The 10,382-nt window shown below is 41.3% G+C and overlaps 1 protein-coding gene across 1 annotated transcript in view; it reads left to right on the plus strand.

Moving 5' to 3' along the window:
- OPRM1 (opioid receptor mu 1) overlaps window positions 1-9,080 on the plus strand; it is an 87,354-nt gene extending 78,274 nt beyond the window's left edge. Inside the window, 1 exon segment of the mRNA NM_001032824.1 lies at window positions 9,042-9,080. Within this exon segment, the coding sequence (NP_001027996.1) occupies window positions 9,042-9,080 (39 nt within the window).
- Window positions 9,081-10,382: the final 1,302 nt, after the last annotated feature.

Raw genomic sequence — 10,382 nt, forward strand, 5'->3', positions numbered from 1 at the left:
CAGAGGGAATTAAAATAATTGCTCATGATTACCCTGGGAAATAGAAGGATCAGAAAGGACAACATAGCTGTCTTCATATACTTAAAGCAATGTGAATTGGGAATTGGACTTATCCAACATAACCCCACTTATTAAAGCCAATGGGTAGAGGTTACAGAGAAAGCTATTCCAGTACAACCAAACGCAAAAAAGTTTTTAAGCCACTTTCTTGAGACATGATTGACTTACAAAAAGATGTACCTATTTAATGTATACAACTTGATGAGTTTAGAATTTTCTAAGCTTTGAGTTACAGAGATTTTCTTGTTACTGGAAGTCTAATATTCAAACATCAGCATTTTGCCTACATGAAAAGGACATTGAGGGAATTCAGATGTAAGATTTGATGATTAGAGAATCAGAGGGAATGACCCTTTGAATAAGGCTTTTGGTTTTTTTTTTTTTTTTTTTTTTTTTTGAGACAGAGTCTTGGTCTGTCGCCAAGGCTGGAGTGCAGTGGCGTGATCTCGGCTCACTGCAAGCTCCGCCTCCTAGGTTCACATCATTCTGCTGCTTCAACCTCCCGAGTAGCTGGGACTGCAGGCTCCCGCCACTATGCCTGGCTAATTTTTTGTATTTTTAGTAGAGACAGGGTTTCCCCATGTTAGCCAGGATAGTCTCGATCTCCTGACCTTGTGATCCGCCTGCCTTGGCCTCCCAAAGTGCTGGGATTATGGGTGTGAGCCACCGCGCCCAGCCAGGTTTTCAGTTTTCACATGTTCTACCAACTTCTTGTAGAACACTGCTACAGTGAAATGCTAATGGTGGTCCATGAATGAGAAGCTCTATAGACAAATGTTAGGAAATGTGGCCTATCTTATTTTGGTCATGGGGACTGATAATACGTATAAGCATTTAAAGGGCTTTGAAAAGCCTTTCTCTGTCTCTCTCTCTCTCTTTCTCTGTGTGTGTGTGTGTGTGTGTGTGTGTGTGTGTGTGTGTGTGTGCGTGTGTGTGTGTTACATACATACACATTTTATTTTCTAAGCCAAAAATCTACAGTTCTCCAATTTATCTGAGCACAGGCCCAGTTTTTCAAGGGACACCTTATAACATCTCACAGAATAAAGGTTTCACTAAGCAATATTTAAAAGCCACTGCAGATAATCAGTCCCAGTTAGGCATGAAAATATTCAAAATTCAATGTTTCACTGAATAATTGGCAAAATCTCATAATTCTAGGCATTAATCAGAATCCTAAAATTGATTGTTAAACTCTTATTCTTACTCATTTAAAATATATGCTCTAAATACTTTGGTATACAAAAAGACATTAAAATTTCCTATCTCTGAAAATAGAGCAGGGTTTTTTTCCCTTTTGTTTTACTTGGGTTTTCACTTTTGTTTTGCTTTGTTTTCCAGTGATAGTATAAGAAAAAAATGTATGTAGCTTTGGAGTATAAATCACTGAATTAAACAATACATGGCTAAGAATAAGCATTATAATTGGCACATTGTTCTGTTTTTGAATGAAATATCTTTCCAGAAAATAGATTTATTTTAAAAGTCATCTAAACTCAACTGTGAGAATACCAAGGGCTAACAATTACAATATTTGCCTGTGAAAGAATGTAAGATTGGAAGCCAGAGAGCCTGGGTTCTGGTGCTAGCCCTAATGGAGACCATTTGTGTGAGTTTTTCATCCCCTGGCTTAAGGGTTGCTTAAGGGATCCCTTCACAAGCAGGAGTTTCTGAGCTCTTTTGACTACTCAAGAATTAGGACTCATTGGCCGGGCACAGTGGCTCAAGCCTGTAATCCCAGCACTTTGGGTGGCCAAGGCAGGTGGATCACAAGGTCAGGAGATCAAGACCATCCTGGCCAACACGGTGAAATCCTGTCTCTACTAAAAATTCAAAAAACTAGCCCGGTGTGGTGGCGGGCACCTGTAGTCCCAGCTACTCAGGAGGCTGAGGCAGGAGAATGGCGTGAACCCAGGCAGAGCTTGCAGTGAACAGAGAACGCACTGCTGCACTCCAGCCTGGACGACAGAGCGAGACTCTGTCTCAAAAAAAAAGAATTAGGACTCATTTCTGGGTTTGACTGATTACGCCATTCAGACTCCAGGGCCAGCTTCTGTTGGTGAACAATAAATGTAATGACCAAAGCTTTCTCTTGTGAAAGAGAGATGTATTATATTGAACAAAATAAGTCCATATTCACAGCATTGGCAGATCAAGAAAGCATTGGCAGATCGGGTCTGGATCTTTTGGACTACCAGATTATTCCACCTCTCCGTGAATTCTTCTTTGCTGAAGTTGGAGCCTTTGTACTATAGATTCCATATGTCTGATTCAGGCAATGGAGCTTGGAAGAGGGGATGCGTTTCCTATTATTATTATTTAGGTACATGGAGATCTTTGCCTATGAGTCATCAGCCCCCAAGCTTTTCTGTATGGTTCTGTTTTTATGGTTTCTGTAATAAATGAGATTTTGAAGCCTGTTACTGGCTTAAACTCTGATCGGCTTCAAAAGTACCCAAGCCTGTTATTGCCTACAATTGTAACTTTGAATGGCATCACAAAGAGGAAAGAAGAAATGGAGGTGGAAGAGAGTGGCCGCAAAATAAAAATATTAAACCAGCTTTCCTCCTGCGATGCACCTGGGCACACCACTTCACCTCTCAAGGTTATGTTTGCTTCCATAGATTGACAAAGTGGAAAAGATAATCTCTTCAATTTTCTTTAGTTCCAAAAGTGCAGGAAATACACACCAATCTTTGTGTGGATAAAGATTAAAAGTTCAACTTCAGTTTGAACCTTAAAAGCTTTTCAAACATTTAATTTTTTAAAATATGACCAAAAATAGCCCAAGGAAATTTGCTAATTTACTTCCTGAAAAAACTATAGTTTAAAAAAATTGTTGACAAAAATAGAAAACCAATAGCAGAAAATTGTGTATCCAACATATGTGTTGGATATCTATGTATCTAACATATGTGTCTAAGCATCGTATCTAATGTCAAATGTCAAATCTACTGACTGTACTGTGGTTACCATCAGAAAAGAAACCCAGCTTTAGAAAATGGTCGAGAGTTCCAAAACTGCAAAGGAGATATCTTAGCAAGCAAGCAGGTTGGTTTGTCACAATTCTGTGGGTGCTAGAAATAGACAGTGTGACTCAGTAGACCAGAGAAAACCACTTATTACTCACAGCACAGTAAACAGCACAAGTATCAGCATGCTAATGCCAGTTCCTTTGCCTTTGTGTCTTGTGATGTGACACAATGAACACACATTGCTGCTACACATATGATGAGTTGCACAGCAGCTGAGGAGCTCAGAGATACGGGTTCAGTGTCTTTTGTAGCAAGCAGTGAACAAATTAATCCTCCTTCCCCAGGAGGCAGAGTCTCAAAATGCTGTGGTCCTCATGTGGTCAGGCAGTGAAGGTTGTTAATTGACTATATGACTAGCTGTAGAAACAACTCAGGGTGAGAAGATAATTAGATCTTGCAGTTCAGCTCAGTCAGTAAGAATGGGAAGGGTTGTTCAGTGGACACCCTCTCCCAATAATTGACATTCAGCCTAGCACATTCTTGGCTGAACTTAATTTTTTATATGATTATGGCACCCCATCAGCAACTTGAATTAGATATATTGACAAGGACTAGGACCAAATCTGTTTCCACTTATTTCAGTCAATACTGGATTACGGCTATTGTCAACAGAATCCCATCCACGGGATGAGGTCAGTCTGTAGTATTGACCTCAACCATGCACTCCAGGATCCCAGACTCAACTAAACAAGTCACAGAGAAGAAATAGGTCAAATTTCAGAAAAGCACCTAGCTTCCTTTCTTACAGTATGCATGGATTGCTCCACCATACCGTGGATATTAATCCAAACACAACAGGAACAGTTGGCAACCATACAAATTCTCCCCCATGCAGCCAGCCTGTAGTCTAAGGTCAATCGATGACCCATTTACAATCAGGGAGCGAAGACCGACCTGTTGATGTTCTATGGTTTGTTCCATCTCGTTGGCTATGGTAGCTAAACTTAAGAATAGGGTCCTGACCTGTCTCTAAAATGTGGATGCTCTTGCTGGGTAACAGTACTCACACTTCTGTATGGGAATAGAAAACCACATATCCCTCAGGCAGGATAGCCTTCTTTACCTAGGGAACTAACAAAGGGAATGAAATCCAAAGAGTGGTGCCATTGCCAATCATTGCAAGAACTCAAAGATGAACCAAATAGCAACCCCCACATGCGACAGTGGATGGATATCCTCTGGGCCACTCTCTCCCACATATGAACACATAACTTGATTTGGATCACCATGACCTTGGTTTGGTTAAGCTCTACGGGCAGGGTCACCAAGTAGTTGTCACCTTGACAGCCCTACATAGCATGACTCAAGGGCACTCGGTGTCAGGAGAAGCACATGAATCAGTATGAGCTGTCTGAGTGGTTGCGCGGGTAAAAGGGTGATTCATCTGGGGGAGCTGTCTTTGATACACCAGGCACGGTAGAATAATTCTGGACCAAGCAGGCCAACAGGAGATTTTCTGATCCCACAGCACATGGATGAGGATGATAAATTCATCTGATAAATCCAGCAGTGGTACAGGTTGGCAGTCAGAGCTGCTGCTTGTCTCCGATGGACCAGCCTCTCATTTTGCCAAGTGAGAGATTGAGATTCAGAGACAAAAAGAGCATTCATTTTTCCCTCCTCTGAGCACCTCCAGGGTCTAAGGTGTCCTTTCCCCAATGAAGTGGGGAGTGGTGCCAGGGAAGCAGTGAGTCCGGAATGCTAAGGGGTACCTCCAGGTGGAGATTGTTTCCCTTTCCAGAAGCATGGAGTTGAAAAGGGCCCCCTGGGTGGTCTGCTGCAACAACCTGCTACACTGACCCAAGTGTCACCTGCAGCTTAGGTCCCCAGCCATATATGGCAGACTTTCTAATCAACTTGTACATAGGACTCAACAGGAGGCATGCATAGGTAAGGCATGTATTATCCCTAAGATCTAAATAGTCCAATTAAGTGCCAGGCTTCCTTTCTCTTAGGAGAGCCATAGAGCAAAGAATATTTTATTTATAGTCTAGGATCAACTTTTGAGTCTTAGTCCACATTGTTTTGGAGATTTTGACTTGGGTAGCTGGTCCTGTATCTTATCAGAATTGAGAGCCTTTCTGGGCCTTCATGTGATTTAGCATTGGCTAATTTTATTGAGACCTTTCAATAGAATATCATCAACATAGTAAGCCCAATTTCTCTGCAAAAAAAAAAAAAAGAGAGAGAGAGAGAGAAAGAGAGAGAGGCTTGTCCCATGTTTTGACTCACCTACTGGCGATAAACAACAGGGAAATTCAAGTAGTACTGCAACAGCCCAGTGAACATGTTTTGGAGGGTCAGCCAGGGAAGGGGTCTTAATCTTTGGGTGCAAAAGGGATTGAGAAAAATACATGGCCAAAGTCCAAAATGGCACACCAGGTGCAATCACAGAGAATTGATTCATTTACAGTCACAATGTTTGTAACAGCCAGGACTATAATACCAACAAAATTCAGTTGGCAATGATCTACCACAAGCCTCCAGATTCCCATTAGCTTTTTTTCACTGGCCATACAAAGCTGTTACATTGAGATACTACATTTTTCATTAGTCACATTGTATTTAAGCCTTTGATCAAGGCTATGGTTTCCTTTTCTCCTTCTGGAATTCTGAATTTTTTTTTTTAAACTTAGAAGAGAACCAAAGCCAAGTTGTGTCCAGTTGTGCATGCATCCTTCTCTCCCTCTCTACAAAGGGCTCTTCCAAACAAAACAATCTCCCCTGGACATCATGAATATTTACAGAACAAGGATGTAAATTATCAATAGCAATTACACATTCAGCCCTGGGAGCCACAAAAGTAGTAGATAACAGGGCTCTAAACAGCCCTGCCCAGTGGATAGAGTTACTTCCTTTCCATTTTTTTTTTTTTTTTTTTTTTTTTGTATCAAATCTGGGTAGTTAAATGTGTGGTCCTTACAAGAGAATGACCTCAAGAGAACTTAGTGCAATCCCTCAGGAGGACCTAGTACTTAGTCATTTGAGCATGGATATCAAAAAGCAACATAAGGCAGCACAGTGGCTCATGCTTGTAATCCCAGCCCTTTGGGAGGCTGAGATGGGTAGACCGCTTGAGCTCAGGAGTTCGAGACCAGCCTGGGCAACATGGTGAAACCCCGTCTCTACCAAAAATACAAAAATTAGCCTGGTGTGGTGTTGCATGTCTGTGGTCCCAGCTATGTGGGAGACTGAGGTGGGAAATTGCTTGAGCCTGGGAGTGGAGGTTGAGGTGAGCTGAGATTGTACCACTGCACTCCAGCCTGGGTGACAGAGTGAGGCAAGAAAAGTAGTGGAGTCCTCTACCATGGAGGAAGAAACGCCATCTTAAAAATGCATTGGTCATGCTCTGGGTGAGGGTTTGTTGTCAAAGCTGTCATTCTGTCCAGGACAGAACAAGTCTAGGGCAGCTTCAGCCCTCAGGCCTTAAATAGATTCCTCTGTGGGATTTCATGAGATTTTATTCACTTAAGAAAACCTTCTTCACTTGGGCATGGTGCCTCATGCCTGTAATCCCACCACTTTTGGAGGCCAAGGCATGTGGATCACTTGAGGTCAAGTGCTCAAGACCAGCCTGGTCAACATGGGAAACCCCGTCTCTACTAAAAATACAAAAATTAGCTGGGCATGGTGGCACATGCTTATAATTCCAGCTACTTGAGAGGCTGAAGCATAAGAATTGCTTGAATCTGGGAGGTGGAGGTTGCAATCAGGCAAGATCGTGCCACTGCACTCTAGCCTGGGTGACAGAATGAGACTCTGCCTCAAAAAAAGAAAAAAAAGGAAAGGAAGGGAAGAGAAGGGAAGGGAAGGGAAGGGAAGGGAAGGGAAGGGAGGGGGAGGGGAGGGGAGGAAATGAAAGGAAAATCTTCTGGGATTGGCCATAATGTAGTCACTAAAACAGAAATCCAGGGTAGCAAACCTTATTGTGGGACATGATTCTGTCTAAATGACGTAATTTGCACAGTGTTTTAAAGTACAGGGTCCCACATGAGACAGCCTCAGTTCTGCATGCTCTAAGACATAACTTTCTTACTACTTAATTACACCAGTGCAGCAGCCAAGTGTCGAACAGCCCCTCTGTCTGCTGATCAAAGCACCCCTGGACTTCTTTCCTTTCTCTCTCCCCATGGATCTGCATCTTGGTACTCTCTGTGGGAATACATTGCCCTTCAGGTGTATACAATTGTAACTTTCAACTTGACACAGTTGTGCTTTCCTCCCTAATGGGGCCCGGAATGTTCTCTCGGTCCTTTACCCTATAGGAGAGCAAACAGAAACCAGGGCAGCTTGTTGGATTTTATCCCTCACTTTTCAGCCTCCATCTATTGGCTCAACTCTTGTTCATCAACAGATAGGACAGAGGTGGACCACTCGCTGCCCACCTTCTGCACCATTTGGACCAGAATATTTGCTACCAGACCCAGGGAGTTCACAAATGTCCCTGAACCCAGCTTATGAGTTCTTGCCTTTTTATTCTTCCAAAAAGTTGTTGTCTGTCTTGGCACCCTGCACTTTGTGCCACTTTGGGAAGAATCTCAACCCCTTAGAAGATGGCAAGAAGTAACAGGATTCCAAAGGAGATGACTAAGCAAGCAAGTAGGTTGCTTTGCCACTCTATAGGTGCCAAAATTAGACAAAAGACTCAGACAATTGACTACTCACAGCACAGCAAACAGCAGAAGCTTTAGCGTAATAGTGCCGGTTTCCCTACTCCCAAATCCCACAAGGCAATACGATGGGACCAGATGGCAGTACACACATAGTGGGTCATATCACAGTTGAGGAACCCAGAGCTTAAGTCTCAGCACGTGGGGGAGCAATAAACCAACCTCCCCTAGGAGCAAGCAGCCACATTGTGGTCAGTGCTGTGGTCACCTGTGCCTACTTAATTGCCTGTGTGACCAGCTACAGAAACGATCAGAGTCAAAGGACAGTTAGACCTTACAATTTCTCAGGGTCAGCCAGGGTGTGCAGGGACACTTCTGGCCATGATGGACTGCCTCTCCCTAAAATGAGAATGGCCTGACCTATTCTTTGTTATTAGAAAACATGTACTGAAATATTTAAGGGTAAAGCAACAAATGGTTTAAAAAGATGGGGTGTGTGTGTGTGAGAGAGAGAGAAACAGAGAGAGAGAGAAAGAGAAAGAGAGAGAGAGAGATAGAAAGAGAGATAAAGCAGATGGTAAAGCACATGGATAAAGCAAATTTACCAAAATAAAATTTTTTAAAAATGATCTTTTACCCTTTTACACTTATTATACAAACATCTGCTTTTCTCCTCAGCAATATTATAATGAATGATAGCAAAAATTATTTGTTAATTACAAAACTTGTTATATTTCCACAGTCCTCTTTCCTTACCTGAAAATACCAGGTCACATTTCCATGTGTCTGAGCAAATTTTGTTACTGTTCAACACATATGCCAGCTTTACAGTGGCGATCAGGTGGGGTGTAATTCAAATCAGTTACAGGAAAAAATATCATTAATTTTGAGAATTGGGTAAAAATAAAAATATCTTCATCTGGAAATAAAGAAGATCAGAAGTACTGAAAAAAGCATTGCTTTTCTTTCAAAATGTTGATCAAGTCATAAATGATTTGAGGCTAAAGAGGGAGGAAGAGGGTAACAAAGAGGGAGAAAGAGTTTCGATTAGAAGGTATTTTTTCAAGGAAGGTATCAATAATATCTCTACAATGACTATACAGTTGTTTTCAGTAGTATACACAAATGAAGAGCATATTCATAATGAGCCAGAAGATTATTCAAAATGTCTGAAGAGATTGATTACTGTCTTGACATTTAAGAGAAACTGAAACTTGCAGGTGAAAGTATACGAGAAGGTCTTCAGTATAGTTCCTATGGGCAGAAGATGCTCAATAAATGTGTGCTGCAACCACATCTGAAATGTTCACTGTCTTTGCTCTTTCTCTCCTTTCAGCTAGAAAATCTGGAAGCAGAAACTGCTCCATTGCCCTAACAGGATCTCATGCCATTCCGACCTTCACCAAGCTTAGAAGCCACCATGTATGTGGAAGCAGGTTGCTTCAAGAATGTGTAGGAGGCTCTAATTCTCTAAGAAAGTGCCTGCTTTTAGGTCATCCAACCTCTTTCCTCTCTGGCCACTCTGCTCTGCACATTAGAGGGACAGCCAAAGTAAGTGGAGCATTTGGAAGGAAAGGAGTATACCACACTGAGGAGTCCGGTTTGTGCAAGACAGCCAATGGAACCAAAACCCACTGTGGTATGTGAATTAAAGTCATCATAAAAGGTGACCCTTCTGTCTGTAATATTTTGTGTTCAAGCAAATATTTACGACCTCATCAAAGAAAAACCATCTTTTGTTAAGTTCACCATAGAAGCACATAAAGTAAATGCTACCTCTGATCAAAGCACCTTGAACGGAAGGTCCGAGTCTTTCTAGTGCTTTGCAAGGCAATGGATCCATTATTCTATTTTAGATCTTTAACGTTTACCTTAAAATTAGCATCTGGCTAAGGCATCATTTTCACCTCCATTTCTTGGTTTTGTATTGTTTGAAAAAATAACATCTCTTTCATCTAGCTCCATAACTGCAAGGGAAGAGATCAGCATGAAAGGTAATCTAAACCACAGTCATGTGTCAGCTGTAGAAAGGTTGATTCTCATGCACTGCAAATACTTCCAAAGAGTCATCATAGGGGATTTTTCATTCTTAGGCTTTCAGTGGTTTGTTCCCCAGTTTTAAATGTGCAATTTTCTTGCTCCTATTTAAGTGTTCACAAAAGGTAATAGTCAATGAGCTCATCACTTCATCCATGCAGGAAGTCAAGCATTAAAATGTACTCTTTATTTCTCACTGATTTCTCCATACCGCATGCTCCCCACATATTATTTTCTTTTTTTAACTCAGCTCAGAATCCTTATGCCTTTTGAATCAGTGTAATAAAATGGCAGATGTTTTTGTTGATTGCCAGAACAGTTTAAACTTTTTTTAAATAATAGATCCAATAAACATAATCTCAAGACAGACTCAAATGACCATATAAGGAAGTGTGTCATCTATTTTTCAATCCTGTGTAGCTACTTGGATGTGAAATATTAACAATGGCCCAAAAATATTTTCCTGAAGATTGTGTTTATATAATGTTACCACCAATATTTTGGTCTTTTTGATCTCTGCTAAATGTCAAGATTTCCTTTGTAAAGTGTCAATCTTCTAAATAGTTTCTCTAAGACAATTCTCCTCTTTGACTGATTTTCTTTGTTGTGAAACACAGTAGAGATTTGGCAATCACCCATT

The sequence above is a fragment of the Macaca mulatta genome, chromosome 4 (assembly GCF_049350105.2).
Source record: "Macaca mulatta isolate MMU2019108-1 chromosome 4, T2T-MMU8v2.0, whole genome shotgun sequence".
Taxonomy (NCBI): domain Eukaryota; kingdom Metazoa; phylum Chordata; class Mammalia; order Primates; family Cercopithecidae; genus Macaca; species Macaca mulatta.